Genomic DNA, 20419 nt, shown 5'->3' with positions numbered 1-20419 from the left:
CTGCATGTGCAGTTGACATATTACTCAGCAGTTAATTAAGATGACAGGATGCGTAGACCAGCAGGCCTGCTGGTACTGCCACTGTCACTTCTGTTTTTACTCTGAAATACACATTGTGTTGCTCTCAATGAAATGTTGCCCTATAGGTCATTGAGTTTGTCTTTATAGATGCATCATCAGTGCATAGCATAAACACACAAGACAGCTGGATTTAATGCACATTTCAAACACAGAAGCAGTACGACCAGGGCCGGCTCTTTGCATAGGCCATATAGGCGATCGCCTAGTGTGCAGCATGCTGGAGAGGCGCCGAAACCTCCCCTAGGGCACCAAAATGGCTGGAGCCAGCCCTGAGTACAACAAGCTTTACAATGGCATTTAAAAACAACAAGTTTCATTAAAAAACAAAATGATAACAATGAGCTGTGTAAAATACAGTTCAAATAAAAAATGAAATAAAATAGATGCAGTGCAGGAATTGTGTAGTAATTTCTAGCTTCAAATAAACATGCAGTACGACAAATCTTAAGTCAAGAGACACTATTCATTACTCTGATTTTGTCAAAGAAGAGTTCTGTTGTTTAAAATTGAAGCCAGCTTTACAACCTGTGTCACTTCCTGACCTTTGTTTTGTTTTGGAAGCATCTTTAATTTTGTTTGCACATATCTCTTAAAACTTTCAATAAATCACACTCATAAAATGATAAAAGGAGTAGATGTTATTATCTCTTAGATGATTCTGTGTGTGTGTGTGTGGGGGGGGGGGGGGGGGGGCTCGGGATAATAAAGCTCTTTTCAGCTCTGAGATTGGTAAAACTCTGATTGGGGACCTTGGAGGTCGAAGCATTGAATCTTTTGATGTCAGTTTATAATCTAATTTCAATAAAACAAGGGGCTATAAATAACGCAAATAAAGAGAGAGTCTGGAGGTTATTATGTGTATAAGACAGATTTAAGATGGAGTAAACTGAAGGAGACATTTTTCTCTGTCTGTTTGACTTTGTTAAAGTTTTATCCAAATGAAGAAATAATTTAGTTTCAGCAGCAGCCGCAAAGGGAGTAGAATACGTGTGCAAACTACTTATATTAAAACACCCCAACAGTAAATTCAATAAGGTTTCTCAGTTGTTCCTGATTACACGTTGCACAGAAAAGTCGTGCACGTGCGCGTGTGCGTGCGTCAGCGTCGGATAAGAGAGGTGAAGCATCGCAGGAGGTGTCAGGCTCACCATGCAGGGCTGCCAGCTGCTCCTCTGCGCCTCAGACCCGGAGAAGCTCCGCCGCTCATGTGTCTGCTCAGAGTCACAGTAAGCGGACCATGCGGCTGTTCAGCGTCTCCACTCTGCTCCTCTTCTTCTCCAGCTCAGGTACGGACACACAGCCTTCATCTGCCAACACTACACGGGATTAAAACGTGAATTTGTAAGACGATTGAATCCAAAACTTCCAAACCAGCGTGTTTTTGGATAAGGAGCGCAGTGGCTGTGCGGGGGGTGAGGTTTTACGCGCAAAGCTTGGAGTGTCCGCATGACACAAACGATGTCTTCCTTCTTACCTCATTTTGGGTTTTGGCATGTGATTAAAATGGTTATGGAGAGGTCAAATCTGGATTTTCTTAGATTACACTGTCAGTTGCTCTCTATTGGCACCCTTGTTTATGGTTTTGGCTGTGCGCTCCCGTGCGTCTGATACGATCCAGGTTTTTTGCGGAGACTGTTGATCCACATCGCAGAGACCAGTCTGTTTCTAAACTGTGACATGTCCACTTGAAACTAAATGCTTATTTATCGCACGCAATATTATGCAGAGATCGCAGCAGCACAGTGTAGGTGAGGCATTGTAATTCCTGTGTCAAGTGCTGGGCAGCGGTGACAGATGAGCCTACTGAAAGTGGCAATTCGAAATCCTGAAAAGCGGCATTAAAAAAAAGGGGGGAGTCGAGATGTGATATTCTCTTATTAAAATGTCCTTAAGTTTTTATGTAAAACCAGGTGTGGGTAAGGCATTGCCATGCATGGCGCTTTATTGGCAACTTCGACAACTGAAAATCTGTCCCACAAGTCCCTCTGCTTAAACGGTAAACCAATACTAAATGTTAATTGGCTGCAATGTTTGATTCATAACTATTCATTGGAAGCTTAAGTCTAACTAATGTTGATTAACTGTGAATTATGAGGTCCTTTTGTCTATCGTGTCCTTTTCAATGCCAGCAGCATGTTTGATGCTCCAACAAATGCTTGCATGCAACACTTAGTAATAAGGAAAAAATAAATCTATGGAAAGCAGTGTTTAACTTGCATGCATCACTTATAATAATCACATTTTTAAGGATCTATCATAAATTACTGTAGCTCATCATTTTTTCAGGGTTGATAGATAAAAAAAAATGTGTTACTTTCTAGGTTTATTTATATGATTTGATATGAATTGAAGTATGAATCAAAGAACATAAACATTTAAAAAAAAAAATGACAACTTGAGTTTTATTGTATATTAAGGTAGAATTAAAATTTCTTAGAGCTGGTCTAGGCAACTTTGAAAACACATCACGGTGAATACATGACTGTATTCAACCTGGAAGAATCCTAAAGCCACTCCTCCAAACACATGAACATGCTCTGCATCATTTGGAGTCCATGAAGACGTTTTTGGAGAGAGTTGCACAGTTTCCATTCTTATCATCGCTAACCATATCAGACTAGTTTTATTAGCCACTGGGTGTGACAGTATGTAGCGGTGGCTTGTGGAAGACTCCGCATGTGTGATGAGAATGCAGCAGAGTGCACGCAGGTATGAGCAGGATGAGAGGATGACATACTGGCAAAGGTACTGGACCTAATAAAGCCTGCATCAGCCAAAGACATGGTATCATGTTCTTCTTTGCCTTTGCTGTGCAAAAATAATAATTGCAGCAAATGACATACTTTTTTCAGCAAATATACCAATAAACAAGTTTGAAATGAGTCGTCTGACCTAGTTTTAATCATAGACTTTATATTAAGAGGAACAGAGCAACAGCTGACTAGGAGTGAAGCCAGAATATTTAGAGCACCCCCGGCAGACTGGTGGCAGTGAAGGTCATTGGCTCCACCTCCTCCATGATAACAGATGGAACATGGTTCAAACTATAGAAGTGAAATACATGTCTGATACAGTTTTGTCAAACCAAGTTTCTGCTGTCATAGTCAGCTATTATTATGCTTTTGTTTAAATTTGATAGAAAAGAAAAGTAGGTTTAACACCATGATTGACAGCTCTGTTGCCCAATGTGGCTCCTTGAAGCATTCTCAACTGGATCAGCAAAATAGAGGAGAAACGGCAAGAATGAAAACTAACAATACAGTCATTAAACTTTCTCTTAGCATGCGTCTCTGCTCCAAACCGACACAAGAATCCATTTTGCTGTGGACTGTAGCGTTCGGAGGGATCGTTGATGTTTTATCAGCATGTTAAATGTTTGCTTCAGTTTAGGAAGAAGCATGGCTTCAAGCCGGCTCCCTTATGCGCATTTTTTGGCTCCAAATTACGTCTCTGGTGCAAAGTGTCAGTGCACGTCACGGGGTATTTTGGCTTCACTTTTGTACAACAGAAAGAGACGGAGAATCAATGCCCATATTGATATAAAGTCATATGCCTTAACTGTTCCAGTCTAAAAGCTGCCGTTCGAACATTACATCATATAATGTCAAGGTTTCTTATGATCTGTCTGTGCAACAGTACATCCTGCATGAATTCATGTGATAATGAGTCAATATTGCAGCAGTACTTGAGCATATGATTTGCACTTTGATTGTAAAATATAAATAATCTCACATTTCTTGCCATCTCTGGTGTACGATCACTGAAATGGTCAAGTTGTAAATGGTATCTGGACTGCATTTACACTGCACCTTTCTAGTCTTCTGACCACTTAAAGGGGATTTTACACGTTTGTCATGCTCACCCTTTAACACACACATTTACACACAGGGTTGCTAACCTTGAATTGGGATGCAATGTTGCTCATTTGCAAACATGGCTGTGCTTTTTCGAGAACTTTTGGGTGCAGTATCTTGTCCCACGCTCCAGTTGACTACAAGTATTTCTTCTCTGAGGGGGACTTTTATGATTTATCAGATTTGATATGACTGACAGACGCCAGAGCCTGGTTACTCAGAACACTAATGACAAACATTGCAAAATTAAACAGAGGCTCCATGAAAAGCCAAAATGTTAAAATGGTGCTGTAGTCAGAAGAAAATGATTGTCGTAAACTCTTTAACCTGAGGGTTTTCTAAGGATAAATGGAAAACTGTAAATTATTCTGAATAAATTTGACTTCTTAAGGACACTCGGTGAAGCAAGTCTGCTACAAACAAACATGTATTACGGTCCAAAAAGTAAAATTTCAACTATCAAAGCGAAACATGATGAAATGTTGCAACAACATGCTGCTGAAATAAACTGGCAACTCGAATGTTGCTGAATAATTAAAACATGTCTGTCACATCAAGAAACCAAAAAGTAGGAGTATTTTCCAAACCGAGCCTGTGTGTGTGTGTGTGTGTGTGTGTGTGTGTGTGTGTGTGTGTGTGTGTGAGTGTGTGTGTGTGTGTGTGTGTGTGTGTGTGTGTGTGTGTGTGTGTGTGTGTGTGTGTGTGCGCGCGCCTGTGTGTTGCAGGGCTGGCTCTGCAGATTCAGTGTTACCAGTGTGAGGAGATGACACACGACTGCTCCACACCAGAGTTCATCGTCAACTGCACCGTGAACGTGCAGGACATGTGCCAGAAGGAGGTTCTGGTGAAAGATGACGGTAAGTCACGTCTCCGGACTCGCATCATTCTCACTTTCTGCTTCATTATCCGTCAAAATATCTCAGAGCAGAACAGACACCAGAAAAATCTGGACGGATTGGCCTCAATTAGTCAATGATATGGTCAAGAGATTTCCTAGGACATCTGCAGAGATTTTATAATTTAAAGTTTCAATTTTTTAAATGAATTTAATAAAGTGTTAATATAACACAAGTTAAATATTTGAAGTAAATACTCAAATATGAAACATTAAAATCTGTCGATATGTTTTAAGAAGGGATTTAAAAGACAAAACTGTTTCTATGTTTGTCATGTGCAGTTGCAGCATCAGGGTGCAGAGTGCAGAGTGCATTATGTTGCTGAGACAGTTATCTTTTCTAAATTAATCAAAATATCTTCTCCAAAAACATCTATTGAAGATGTGAGACCAGGGAAATCATTTTTGTTTCTGATTGAAGTAGAAAACAAAGACTCTCAAGTAGATTCAGCCAGAGGCCAGAATCTCTGTGATCGGATCTAAGGTCAGCAGCTCAATGCCTTTCAGTTCTCTGTCAGTGGAGGATGAGAGTCTATAGGTCATTGGTTCCCATCCGAGTGGGGGTGCCAAAGATCTCAGGGGGATGCCAGGCTCTCTCTGCTCAGAGGTTGTCAAAATTATATTTGCACAGATTAACTAAAATACACTTTAAACTGGTGTTTGAGTGTTGTTTTTATTTAGATATCCATTAACATCCGTTCAGCTTTGAGGGCCTTTCAGATAGGATGCGGTGTGTGCTGCGCTCGCCGCAGAGTAGAGTGACCGAAACAATACAGTAGTTGGGAAAATAGCTACTTTTTGGATACACAGTATGTTTGTATCCGTCCACTATTCAGTAGAAAGCTCAGATCTTCTGCTGAGGAGGAGGAGACGAGCAGTAAAGAAGAAGGTGTGCGTTCATGAACGCCAAGGGCACGGCAGGATTTTGGGGGAGTTTAGGCTCGTCCAGGAGCTGCAGCTTTACAGTATAACAACCTCTTCACAAGAACCACACACATTTCTGCTGCTGTTTTAAAAACACCTGGCACGCCCGAACTGTTGGACATGTCTTTACAAACTAGAGATTTCTCTCTGATGTCCTGGTAGGTCTGTAAACTAGAGCTCAGGAAAGTGAGACACCGTTTGTTGTGATCTGATCTTCCCTACTATTGGACGCGCAGAGGTGATGTCACAGAGTGCTGACCAAGTTGAATATTTTTTACTTCAGCGCAGCAAACAAGAACAGCAAGCAAGGCCTCAGCAACTCCACAGCATCCTATCTGAAAGGCCTTTAACTTAGATAAAAGTAGGGGTGCTCCAAGGAAAAACATTGTGACCACTGGTCCAAGTCAGTGTTTGAAATAGAAGTTGGGAAAAAAAAAAGGTTTCTATTTCCTCGTTGTGATGCAGAAAAATGTAGAATGATAATTATTTGTTACAACGTGGAGGCGGCACAAAATGTGTTAGAGTAACCTATTAACTAATGCTTGGCTATTGCTAACTAGTGTGCTATTATAAAGGGTTAATTCATATGTTTGGAGCTGCTTCTGTATCTTTGACAATCATTTCGATGTTGTTTTTTTTTTTTTTATTGCCCACGTTTATCTTATTTAGTAAAGATTTATGTCCTCCCGTCATGCAGGATGGAATGTCTTTAGAAAAAAATCTGTGCCCACTTGAAACTCTGCTTTGAATGTGTGAACACACTTCTAAGTTTGGGCTATTCACCCTTTGAGTTTGCAGCCTTTCATGACTTTTCCATTGTAGTGCTGCCTCTTTAGTAATGAAAAATGTGTCTCTGCTGTGTTTACAGGCCTATTTGCTGCTGGTTGTTAGAACTCAGACAATAAAGGTCACTCTAACGCCGCAGGTCTACTTTGTTTTCACACCCAGCAAAAATTAAGGGTCATTTTTTTCCCCTGTCTTTACTGCTGATGAGAAAAGGCAATAAGTTGCTGTCTTTGGAAAATGCAGTTCCCAATCTAAAGGGCAGGCACACGGCACTATGGAGTCGACAGCTCTTTAATAAGAAAATTTCCGCATGAATGCTCATGTACATCCCAGCCTTTATCTCTGAGTGTTATCATTATTGCTGCTCTGCAAGAAAAGGAGGGCTTAGAAACTCAACTGACCGCACCTTATCGCTATTTGAAATGCAATAGATATATTAAAAACTGCACTGCCACCTCAGTGAGTGTGCTAAAGTGACAAGAATAAAAATCAGTCAGGCTGTTTGAGTCTCCCTAAATATCTGTGCTTTGTGATTGCCTCTAAAGGACTTTGACTTTGCATGCCATAATCTATCTGCTATGTAGATAAAGGACGAAGAAGCGCCAACATACGTCTTCGATTGGGCTATTTTCCATCGCTTGCCTTAAAGGATAACTCCTTCTGTACATGGATGGCATTACTATCCATCTTCATCACGGCTACAACAATGACCTCAGCTCAGAAAGAGGCCAGCAGAACTTCAAGGTATCATTCAGGAGTAAAAAAAATCCCCTTTCAAAGTACCAGGACTCTATTCGGATGAAGGCAATTTTTCTTTCAGGCAGCGTTAGACAAGACTGGCTTCCTTTTCCATCCCATCCTCTGTAACTATCATTATCGTCCTCCCTCTGATTGAACCATGAGAAATGATCAGAAGTGCACTTTTACCTCGCTGAGGACTGTTCCACTTTCTTTGAAGGAGGGTGATCGCTACACTCCAGTGCGCCATATTATATTTCATTGTCCTCTGCCCTCAAAATTGGGGGGGGGGGGGCATCATTTTCCCACTTTCCAATTGAACAGCAACTAAAAAAACTATTGGAAAGTGATACAAGTTCCTCTGAGCAATGTTAGCAGAAAGTGTTTCACAATTTGAAGGAAAACACGTGAATTCATTTTTTTAAACTTGTTTCCACATGGAAAAGATTTCCTAATTGATTTTTTCGCAATTCATTTGTTCTAGCTTATTTTCACAAATACATTTTTAGCTAGGGCTGCACGGTGGTGCAGTGGTTAGTGCTGTTGTCTCACAGTGAGGAGGGTTCAAATCCCCATCTGACAGGAACCTCTCTGTGTGGAGTTCGCATGTTCTCCCCGTGCATGTGTTTGTTCTCTCCGGGTACTCCGGCGTCCTCCCACAGTCCAGAGACATGCTCGTTAGGTTCATTGGTGACTCTAAATTATCCGTAGGTGTGAATGTGAGTGTGGCTGGTTGTCTGTCTCTATATGTCAGCCCTGTGATTGACTGGAGAACAGTCCAGGGTGTGCTAATGCTTTTTAAGGTGATAACGATGCCTTTTAAACATATAGGTTTGTATGTATACAAAACATGTACATTCACAATTGCTTTGAGCTTGATCAATGTTATTTCTTGATGAAATTCATGTTTTTTATAACAAAAAAACTGTGAAAAATGTTATTATCCCTGCCTACCATTCATCAGATCGACATCTTTATGTTGGCTCATATAACCTCCGCCATCTAATGTCACCTCGTAGTCAGGTTTGATTTAACTGGATAATAAACCTCAAAGACCAGGCTCATACATACTGATGATATACCACTCTGTAAAGGAAACTGTTTTTTATATATTTAACAAGGACAGTCAGGTGACTTTTACCAACAGTATCTTGTTTTGAAGTGAGATACAAAAGAACAAAGGAAGTTTTGTTACCCCAGTTGTCTTCAACCTGGTTTTAAAGAGGACATATTCTACCCCTTTTCCACCTTTTCAAACAAACAGTCCTCTGTGGTCTAAGTGAAACGTCTGTGCTGTGCTTTGGTCAAAATATAACATGAATCAAGCACCAGAGGAGGTTTGTGACCCTGTATAAACCAGCTCTCTCAGAACACTCTGTTTTGGTGTGTGTCTCTTTAAATGCAATGAAATCCCCCGAAAGCACTTCAAACATTATTAAATGTTTGTTTCCCTGTTGTGCTATTTGAGATTCACTTTTGTGATATTTGCTCAACAATTTATATATATTCACCAATTGGTCAATACAGGATATTCACTGTGTATTAGGTCAGGGGTTCATAACCTTTTTGGCTCTCAATCCCCAAAATAAGGGTGCCAGAGACTGGGGACCACCAGTATATTCTTGCTTTGGCATGCTGAAAATAAATAAATATTTAAACTGTAGGAAAAAAAGAAGCAGAAACAGCACAGCCACGTTTACATTTGGAAGCAAGACCATAGCTTTTTCCGTAAAGACATTTTAAAATATGTAATGTGGTGAAACTGGGAGTCTAAACTTTTGTGAAGTCCCAAAATCCCATCAAAGCTCCTCCAACCCTCGTCCTGAGAGAAAGTTTACTCAGCCAGATGTCAAAGTACTTTGTGGGTATGAAAAGCTTTCACTCAGACTCTATAAAGAGATCTCAACAGCATTACGAATAAACAACATAATACTTTTTTAAATTGCCAGAATGATGAATGTGAACAGACTGAGAGGAATTACAGTAAAGACGTGTTGATCCAAAGATTCACTTAATCCTTTTAATTATTTCATCATCCTTTAAGTTTCCTTACAGATGGTTCAAACTGAAAGGAATTGACATCAATCTGAAGAAAAGTCTCCGCTCTACTTATTTATTTCCAATGTTTGTTTGCTAAATCCCCGCTCTTAGATGTGCTGAGTTCTCAAAGACAGCAGAGAGAAAAGTAACTCTCAGTTGGACAGTTGTGCTTCTTTCTTTTTACTGGTTTAAAGCTGTTCTGGGTGTTTATGTCGTTTAAGTTGCTCTGATTATTATTGTGTCAGATCGGAGAGAGGTTAAAGCCTGAAATCCCACACAATGCACAATCATTTTGACCAATTTTCATACTTTCAACGTTGTTTGGTGTGAGTGAAGCAAAAGACAAGAAAGCGTGTAATCTAACTATTTTAAATAAGTCTATGAAAGCAGATGAAGTGCTAGAGAAAGCTGCACTGTTAAAGAAGAGATTAACATTCTCACAAAATAAGTAAGATATCTACTGACTGAAATGATAAAGTGATCTTACTATATGATCAGACATTAAGGAAACATGTTATGTTGAAGTGCTGGCTTCTCTGACAACAATGCAGCAGCCACTATGTCCTCCTTCTAACTTTAGATTCTGGTCCTGAATGCTCTGGATTTGCTTGGACCAGAGAAGGTAGGCAGTTTTCGACTCTAGAGAGAAGGGGGTGGGGGGAGACAGCTGGAAATGTTGACTGCAGTACCCATTTTAAACACTAGGAGTTTTGTAGTTAAAGTATCAGTTAGCAAAATAAATATTTTTTGACAACACCCACTCTTGTTCTCACTTTATGTTTATGTTTATGTTAATCTCACTGAAAAATGCACCTTAAAATATATGGACAGACTTTTTAAAATTGCATTACCTCCAAATAGACACTGATGTACCTTACCATAGAAATCATGCTGTGCAGCTACATATCTCTAATTAGTACAGGTGTATGATTTATATTGTTTATAGGTTTTTATTCTTATTCCTGCACGGGTTGATTTAAATTTTCCTGGTCATTATGTCACATTTTTAATTGTACGGGTTAAATATTCATCTATGTTGGGCTTTCTACATTTTGTGTGGTTTCATATACATACAGGGGGCAGTTAATTGTAACAATGTTTCATGTCATGTGCATTTTGTAAGCTGCTATTTGATGATTTAAATTTCCCTCGGATCAATAAAGTATCTATCTTAATTCAATATTTTTCAAGATACACACCGATGTAACAAAAAGTCAAATTGCTTAAAACATACTAAGGCTATAAAAGAGCTGAACTAATATGATGAAACATTAAAACCTTCTGTCAGGTTTTAAGTTTAAAGAAAGTTTCAAGGTAAAAGTATGAAGAAGCTGAAGAGGAGAGCATGAACGAGGACTTGCATGCTGATTAATGATCCATGTGATCGCTGAGTGATTGTTCGAGGTGAGGAAAGCCATCAAATCTGTATTCTCTGTCAGTGACACTTCCTCTTTACTGTAGCTCATTTTCCACTGACTGCCTGAGCTGTCGTCTTGTTCCAAATACTGCAAGCTCTTACCTCTGCATTGTTTTACTTTGTTTCACATCTTTGACCCAAAGGTTTCTTTTTGAACCCTCTTCAGCTAATCTTAGTTTTGGGTAAAAATGACACCCTGGGAAGTGTCCGCCACCCAAGAGTCACGCAGCTAAAAATAGAGGTTTAAACGCAGCGTGACTCAGGTTTTGATCTCCACGCTTTTGTAAGAAAAACGGGACATTTCCCTCCAGATCTCTGCAACATTTCACACCACATTTCCTCTGGATTACTCAGCACCTTCTGGGACCTTCTCTGGTATTTGCAGTATGAGGACATGGGAGGATGCACAATCTAAATGAACATGCAGTTCTGTGGGTGTTACTGTGCTGGTATTGGTGCAGAGAGGACACACACACACACACACACACACACACACACACACACACACACACACATTACAAGGGTTATTGAATGTTCATGAACTCTTGTCTAACTTTCTTGAATTAAAATGAAGTAAAATGTCAGCCAAATGTTAAGGCCTCCCTCCACTAATCCTGCAAACAACTCTGACATGTTCCAACGAGCTCTGTGTGCAGGAGACCCAGTGAGGCTTAGGAGTAATAAAAAAACAACAGACACAACCACTGAGCCACAGCCGCCCCAGTATAATGTCCCTAACCCTCTTTAAACGTGGCATTATCATTAGGTCAATCCTTTTGACTCATATCCTTAATTTCAAGTGAATCATTTCTTTAAGGTTGAAAACTTTACGATACTTAAACACAAAATATGAAGTTATTGAAGTATTTAAGAGTCTGCTGTCACAAAAATCAACTGTTTATATTTACTTATATCCATAAATGTACTTTATCCCGGTGCACCCCAGGGCACCCGTCTGATTTAGAAAACTCACACGTGAGGGAATGTTTTACTGAAAAGCAGCCCTGCTGAGATTTGGTCTTACAGGACGGCAGATAATCACAGCCGTGCAGTACATCATCTCCACCTTGAGTGTGGTATTGTTTTTATACAACAGAAAGATTTTATATCCATTTAATATACATTTTATGAAATCATCTTGTCGTTATAGAGCTTTTTGTTTTGATTACATTTAAAGCGAAATATTCTCAGTGAACTGCTGCAACATCTAAAATCTTCTGGGCACTAAAGGGTTAATCGTTCGCTGCTGAGGGTCTCCTCTTAAATTCTCCGCATTCAATCAAATAAAATCATTGTGAATGTGAATTATTTCTGCCCTGTGGAGATCAACCTTTGTGAGATGGTTTCCTTTCAGAGCAGCTTGGACTGTCACTCTCATTATTCTTTTTCAGTATTTGGGGATTTCTTTCTTTTCACCAAACTGCACAGAAGTGTCACATCTATTATCACACAAGTGACCATAAATAGGACCGAGCTGGTCTGGGTTAAAGACAGGAAACTTTCAATTATAAACTTTTTCTTCACAATACTTGAGCTTTGAGGTTCGGATAAAGGAAGAAAAAGAGTCTTTAAGGAATTTAAAATCCAGCAAGACGACCCATTTGAGTTCAGACTATAAGTCATTGAATGTACCAACAAGAAAATTCAACTGTGCAATATAAAGAAAGGTGTATGCTGTGAGTTACCATTGTTCATGCAAAGATGCTTCTGTGAAATCTAGAGTTTATGAAATTGTGTAGTTGATCAGGAAGTTACTACTCTCCTTACTGTATTCACATGTGAAGCTGATGTTGATAATAACTACAGTTGTAGGACAATTTGACATGTTTTTATTATTTTTAATTACTTCTTTAGGTTTTATTTTTGGGCCTTTATTGGAGAGACATGATCGGGGATAGAGTTGGAAATTGGGGCCAGAGAGAGAGAGATAGTGTGGAATGACATGTAGGGTAGGAGCCACAGGTCAGACTCCCCGGGCAATCTGCTTCCAGGACTATAGCCTCTGTACATGGAGCATGCAAACTAACCACACAGCCTCCAGTTTCACACCTTCATATAATGCAACGTGACATTATACAAGTCAAAGTCTTAATTGCTCCCTAAAGCCTAGCGTAAACTACTATACGGTTGGATGAAAGTCGTGGTGAAATGTCAGCTCACACTGTACGACTGAATCGTTTACAACCCCCGCCCGAAGCTCACTATATATGCATACACAATATAATAGTCAGGCTAAAGTTGAGTTAAATAAGGACGTAGTTGAAGTCAGGCCTGTATTTCAGTTTTCTCATATGCACGGCTCAAATACACAGACCGTCAGAAGTGATCCCACTCTCTTAACACACACACACACACAACATCACCAACAAACAAGAGCTAACTAACAAGCCAAATCACACCAAATATTCCCTGTCAGCTGGAGGTCTGCTGCTCTTTCCTGCCAGCGTTTCTCTTTCTGTGCAGTCTCAGTATAAATGTTCAAACATGGGTCAGTGCTGTATGTTAGTCCTTGAAGAAGACAAATCGCTGCTGCACACATCAATGCACTTTTCACACATCTGTTCTTAATTTAATTAAAAGCCATGTATACACAACAGGGGGACAATGTTGTAACAGGGAGGATTCTATGGTGAGGTACATACAGTAGCACAGGGCTGGTCAGGAGTGTGACATTGTAGCACCTGTAAGGTGTGTGATCCTGCATTATAATAGGGACTGTAGAAGAAGTCATAACCAGCGTGTATGCTGTGCATCATAATAAAAATGATCAGTTTGATAAGCTTCCTTAACGGATGCCGTTCTTTCTAAGTTGACTCACTGGAGCTGCCTTTGTTTGAAAAAAAAATAACAAAGCTTGCAAAACCAGAAGCCTTCTTTGTGCCATTTTTATTGGGGATCTTTGTTCATAAAGAGCAAAAAAGAAAGATGGACTTTCTTTCATTCAAAGACACAAGACATAATCGACAGCATGTTTTTACAGATCTTTAAGCACACAGTTAGAATTATGCATTCTCTTGAAGTTGTCCCATTTGATGAAGTTTAAGATGTTACTAGACTCAATTACATGCCCCCTTCTCCCACTTTCTTTGTCTTTAATCCCTCTCCCTCTCTCTCTCTCTCTCTCTCTCACACACACACACACACACAAACACACACACACACACACACACACACACACACACACGCACACACATCATCTAATCCTCTCATTACGCTCCTAATGCCGTCCTGTGTCCTTGTTTTAGGGATACACTACCGTAAATCCTGCGCCTCTTCAGGAGCCTGTCTCATCGCCTCCTCTGGGTACCAGCAGTTCTGCACCGGTAAACTCAACTCAGTGTGCATCACCTGCTGCAACACGCCGCTGTGCAACGGACCACGCCAGAAGAAACGACCACAGCCGTCTGCAGCCATGACCCTGAGCACATCGCGGCTGCACGTGCTTCTCCTCCTCCTGTCGTCCGTCCTGTGCTGACAGGCCTTCATGCACTGACATAAAATGTGAATAACAACATGGAACTTTATCAGCTGGGACAATGAAGACTTTGACATGCATACTCTTCACGGCGTGTGGAAACTCTGTACCGTATTTGTTCGTTTGACTCCCTGGATTTATGTCACAGCTCGCTTCCAAAGCTCATGAGGTAAAAATAAATATTGTCAGCACATACGTGGAAACTCTTATCAGCATGTCTCCTTCACAAATATGATCTTCTCAGAGCTACAAAGGTGGCTGAGTAAGGTGATGTGGAGGACAGTGCGATGGATGAAACAGCTTCTGGCTGTTTTGCTGGGCAGCAGGTGGCTCGATCTCATGTGTTTGTTTACTCACACTACAAGAACAAAACAAATTGTTCTTCAAAATAAATGGCTCTAAACTGGAACAGTCATCACATTTGCCGTAATTATTATGTAAAAAGAGAATGTATGATGTGTTTGATAATGATGCTGTTTAACGATTGTGGAGGGTATCGTGCCGTAGGGGGGACGAAAAGGTGTCTGAAGAAGAACTCAAGCCTGTTTTGTGCTTGAAAATATGACGTTGAAGGTTCCCATGCAGCCTTTCTCTCTCTGGACCCTCTCGTAGTCTTTTATCTGTTTGATGCTCTTAAAGTCGGGTAATGTAATATGTAGAGGAAGTCTGCTTTCTGTGGCAGGAAGACAAACAGAGGTTGAAGAACAGGGGTACCACTGGAAAGGAAAAACTTCCTTTTAGGCCTTTAGTGTCCGCTAACGCCTTTTCTTTTTCTCGCTGGTAGCACTCATGATCTCTGTTTCAGAGCGCTTCTCACCACCGTTTATGGTTACGAAAGTTGACCCACACTTCCCTCTGTATTTAGCGTTAGGTTGGTTTTAGAAAGCTCTGTGTGCTTAATTTTTTACTTTTATTCAAGGACCATCAAGAAAACATGACAACAATGTTAACGTATCGTATCCTGGCATGAACAGGAGCTCTATACCATGAAACTGTACCCTCAAACAGACGAGTCAGATTAGTGTCTCCTACACCATTGTTTTTGACAAAGCTGATTTATCTTCTTGATTTTTATTGGTCCACACACTGGAAGCTTCTGGAAAGTCGTAAAGTTCTGTTTTTCAGTTGCCTACAAATATTGTACATAAAGCTATGAGCATGCAGATTTCTACAAACATGATACAAACTTTGGACCACATGCTACTGCATCTAAAATGACTGAAGGTGGATCAGTATAAAGCATCACATATGAACAGGAAGTATCTACAGCACCTACATGTCGGTGTGTCGGTGTATGTGCATCTTTTGGTTGTTTCACCCAAAGGTCAGTTTGGGAAGAGAAGGAAGTTTCTGAGGTAGTCCTTTAAAGGTTTACTACACGACACTCGGAGCAGATTTTCAGACCAAAACAAATGCCCCCCTCCACCTCCTGTCTCCACACTCTCCTCACCCGTCTGTCAGGTGTCATTATTTCTGTAAGGCAGAGAGAGCAGCAGACGAGAGCTAATAAACATCTGAACACAGATCACTTTCTACATTTTGTCTTTTGTGGCCGTACAAAGTATTTTCTTCTGTTTTGAAGGTCTGTTGGTTCTCCTTTATAAAACCTCTACACACAACTTCCCTGAATGGGCTGGGGGGTCGTTCTTCCCCGCACATGGTGGCAGGGCTAACAGTTAGAGCGGGAGGGGTTCATGGAAAATAACATGTATGAAACACAGGGGTGTGAATCTTTCACTTTATTATTTAAGAGTTTTAAAAAAATGATTTTGACGTTATAAAAAAGATCAATAAGATGTGTTCAAAATAATACAACTTTTATATCTGTATTCTGTTTATATATGTTTTTTCATCAGCTGATCGTAATAATGTTAACACAGGGAAAAAAAACTAAAACAAGAGATAACATTAATTTATGCTTATGCTCCTCCCCTTGTGTAAAAAAGCTGTTTTAGTCAAGGACTAGAGAGAAGAAGAAGAAGAAGAGAGAAACTCACTGCTTTTTTGTTAAGCATTTTGAGATCACCATCAATCAGATTCAATTAACATGTAATGTGAAGCTACGAGCTAAAGAGCGCTAACATTAGCACGCTAACACAACAATGCAGGACACAGGTGATTGAAGCATGAGCCAAGGACACTCTTGTCCGCCTCTTGAGCTTAACTCCTTCGTGTGAATGCAAATGGAGAAGGGTTGGAGTTGTCGCTGGAGGCTTATGTAAGACGGCGGTGTCGCCAAACAGCAGTTTGTTATGGTTTCCTGCTGGTGCTCAAGGGCGACATCTACTGGATCAAAAAGTTGCACATTCTTCCTTTAAGAGTTTGAAAGGGGCCCCAATGACTTCACTTCTACATCTAATTCTTTCATACAGCCAATGAAGTCAAGCTGTGGGTCTTCATGCCTAAAAAAATTTTTTTTTAAACTTTTTTTAACACTGTTCTGGCTGAATTAAAATGTCTTATGATAAACGTCCGTCTCTTTGAGGAGTCCCATCCAGTTCACGATTGTGTCAAAATGTCAGCTGAGTGTAATCTGTTAATTACATTTTTGCCTTTACACTTGGTACAGGGTTTACTGTGTATAAGAAATATTTCTTTAATTGTGTCTGATACGAGCGCAGGCATCATTGGTTTGTTTTTACTGTTGCATTAAAATGTACAGAACATTATACGTCACTCTCTGATGGTATGTGTGTCTTTGTATTGGGAGTGGAATCAGACTCTTCAGTCAGGTCCAGAGAGGTTTCAGCGTTTGAAGCCACTCCTGAATCACTTTGCTGCTGGAAGGTCGTAAAAGTGGGAGGAGTTTTCTCCAGTGTGACGGTGCGGGCATTAACCTTGCTGCGACGTAATGACTTTAGAAGAAGTGGCCGCAGGGATCGTCCGGAGGCGGCGTTGGAGCGCAGTGTGCGCTTGTTGATGTGTTCGATGGTGAGGCGGCACCGCAGCACCTGCATGAACACCTCCCTGAACTGTCTGGAGGAGAGGTTGTAGAGGAACGGGTTGAGGACCGAGCTGAGGTAGAAGAACGTGTCGGCCACAGGGTGGAGAGTGACGTAGCTCCGGAAGTAAGAAGTGGTCCAGCGGGACTTTGGAACGGCCGCCATCATGAGACGACGAATCTGGTTTGGAAACCAGCAGACCATCAAAGATCCCACAATGAGACCTGAGGGGGAGGCAGAGAGAAAGTTAGAAACACAAACAAAAGAACGAGAAAATGTAAGCCGAGAGAGAACAAGAATCTCATGAATATTTATACAATTTTTAGTAGTTTCATATTTTAAAAAAGAATCTTGTTTGTCCCTGTTCTGAGAATTACCACTTATAGCGAGGTCAGACTATGCGATCTTTTTGGTTGCTGTGTCAGATTAGGTCATAACCAAGCAATACATTTGTGCTGTGACTTGACCGACGGACATGACAGTCAGTCGGTAGCCGACCAATCAAACAGCCAGCATGATGGCATTGGAATAAAGAGGGGCTGTGCTAGACGACACCCAGGAAGTAGACTGTAAACAAAAAAACGTTTCCTCCGTCTCATAGATTCATCTCCCAGCACCAACTTGCCCATTCTTGTTTTGCATTTTTGTTTGTCTATGCTGGTGACTTTTGCATGTGCAGACCACTCTGTGTTCTCATCGGTCTCTGTCAACGATCGTACAAGGCAGAAAAAAAAATGAAACGTGCTCAACTTTCTGTCTGGAGGTGGTGAGGCGTCCCATATGTGGCTTTGATTGTCGTCTACTATGACACACTACACCTGATGTAACGATCGATTTTCCGATTTTTTTATCGGGTTATAATCGTGCTTATAATCGTGTAATCTGACCTTGGCATTAAAGTCCCTAGTCTAAATATGCAGCGAGAGCGAAAGATGATTATCTTAGCTTAGCATAGAGACAGGAAGCATGGTGAAACAGCAAACAAGGCCCTGTCCTGTGATAACAAAATATAGTATCTAACATAAAATCTGTTAAACTTCATCCTCGTCTTATATTAAATACATGTATCACCATTGCTAGTGCCAGATTTCTGTGTTTTTTTTCCGCCTGTGAGTAAACGAGTCATTGTTTACCACACGTAGGTGAAACACAGGACGTTGGCCTCCGTGGCACAGGATGCTGCCTCTGACTGCTGAACCTCCCTGCTGATTTATCTCATCTGTCAGGTCTGAGTCATGTGCTCACTCTTTGGATGAACACAACCTCATCCTCTAATCTGGTGTTTATCTGTTTCTCCTGCTGTGTTTTTAATGAAAATACACTGTGACCAAACAGCCTTTGAGCATTCACAGAATGATCTGGCTAAAGACATCCTGTCCTGCTGCGGAAAACAGATATCATCACAATTGTTTATAGCTCGCCGTCCAAGACTGCTCTGGACATAATTCATCTGAGAGGAAAAATAAAAGTAAAGTGTTCTCTTATAAATGAGGTGTTAAAATCCCCTTTTTAGGTTTTCATTTTGACAAGCTTCACCTCGTCTTGTTTATTACCTGAGCACACCAGGCACATTTAAAGATTTCTGTTCAGGTGTTTCTATTCTGTTGGAAGCAGTGATTCTCACTTTGTGCTAATCTCAAGTGTCAGCAGGCTCTCGTCGATGTAGGACACGTCTGAGTTTGTTTTTCTCAAACAGGATTCAGGGCCAGAGTAAAAAATGACAACACCAAGGACATTTCTCTCTTGTGGAGATTTCCGGGTTTCTGGGATTTTGAGGTACTAGTATCTTGTTTATTCAGAAAAACAAGGCAGAATCATATTTCTTTATAAAAAAACATTACTCGTTATACCAAGATAATTATCTTGTTTAATTCTCAGGCTCGCCCACAAAGATGGCTGGGCCCCTGAAAGACCCGGTTAATGAGCCCTCCCCAGATGTCATTTAATTTGGGTGATTCATTAGGTTAGCGCTGTAGCCTCCTGGCTAACATTTGCATCCTCGACCTGGATTTGCTCAGCTTTAGGAGCTGACAGAAATTGGTTTGTTGCAGGCCCTGGAATGGTTATACCATAGACTAAATATTAAGTGACATCAGCCATCTGTTACAAAAAAACATCCAAAGATAAAAAAAAAGGACTGAGTCTGCACACCAGAAGCTGCTCCAATTAAATTGGATTTAATGGAAAAAACACATTTAACATATTGGGCCCTCGCCCTTCATCAGACATGACATGATATAAATGTATACAGTCATTTGATTCCATACAGACAGTCTTCAAACATTCATACTTACCATTAAACCACATTGGTAACACAGTGACAATGCACCACAGTGTTCCTGAAACAAGCCTTAATATAATAGAGACTGAAGTGAATGAGCTTACAAAAAGGAGCAAAAGCAGCTATCACAGAGCAATAAGAAAAGTGCAGCATGGGAAATATTTGCAACGCTTGTATTGTTCCTAACAACTTGAAATTGATGAGATAAATTGTCACTGCAGTTTCAAAACGGAAGAAATTCATTATTGTAACAGAGTCAGATCAAAGTTTACAAGGACAATAAAAAGGGAGATGGAGATACAGATGGAAATACAAAGAATGGAAACAAGACGTGAGCAGGAGGAGAGAATAAAATAGAAAAGAGAACAAGTCGGTAATATAAATGAACTCCAGAAGACGGGAGGAGAGGCCGAAGAAAAATGAAAGCACAGAGACATTTGTGGGGACAAAAGCTGTCTGTTTGAAGAGTAGAAGGACTTTAATCATTTAATGTTTCCTGGAGGGTTGATAGATAATTAAATGGTAAATGGTAAATAAATGACTTTCTGTTTAAATGTGTAAATGTGTTCTCAATTTGACCTTTTCAAAAACCAATCAACCATCACGTTCCTGTTTCAAATACGACTTTTTAGAGATTTTGTGACGTCAGCCGACAGATGACAGCCATCATCTTAAAGAACAGGTTGACCAAGAGGGAATATTTAGAGGTTATTTTTTGCACTCAGACTACAAAAAAAGGTCTGACGTAATGATGAAAACAGCCTTTTCAGACAGATCTCATATCATTTTTTAAACATGAAAATATAAGACAAGATTTGCTTCTATGACACATATGTAACTTTTCTAATCAAATATTATCTCATGTGCAGTTTGTCCTTAATTGATCAAAAAATGCCAAAGAGAGACAGAAAAAAGTCATTAAAGAGGATGACATGCAGCATAGAGTAGACGACCACAGCCCTCCCAGTCAACACTAATCAGTGTCG

At 40.3% G+C, this 20419-nt stretch overlaps 2 protein-coding genes across 2 annotated transcripts in view; one reads left to right on the top strand and one right to left on the bottom strand.

Moving 5' to 3' along the window:
• The first annotated feature begins 981 nt into the window (after positions 1 to 981).
• On the top strand, positions 982 to 15735 carry LOC132987106 (ly6/PLAUR domain-containing protein 1-like). The gene is made up of 3 exons (XM_061053930.1): positions 982 to 1367; positions 4661 to 4792; positions 13981 to 15735. The coding sequence occupies exons 1-3, from the start codon at positions 1319 to 1321 to the stop codon at positions 14208 to 14210; spliced, it is 411 nt and encodes a 136-aa protein (XP_060909913.1). The 5' UTR covers positions 982 to 1318; the 3' UTR covers positions 14211 to 15735.
• The window catches only part of gpr39 (G protein-coupled receptor 39), a 25767-nt gene continuing 20454 nt past the window's right edge, over positions 15107 to 20419 (bottom strand). Inside the window, exon 2 of the mRNA XM_061053929.1 lies at positions 15107 to 17376. Within this exon, the coding sequence (XP_060909912.1) occupies positions 16877 to 17376 (500 nt within the window). The 3' untranslated portion in view covers positions 15107 to 16876. The remainder of the gene's footprint in view (positions 17377 to 20419) is intronic.

Source organism: Labrus mixtus, chromosome 13 (assembly GCF_963584025.1).
Source record: "Labrus mixtus chromosome 13, fLabMix1.1, whole genome shotgun sequence".
Lineage (NCBI taxonomy): Eukaryota > Metazoa > Chordata > Actinopteri > Labriformes > Labridae > Labrus > Labrus mixtus.
The sequence above is the reverse complement of the archived record's forward strand: the minus strand, read 5'-3'. Positions and strand labels throughout refer to the sequence as shown.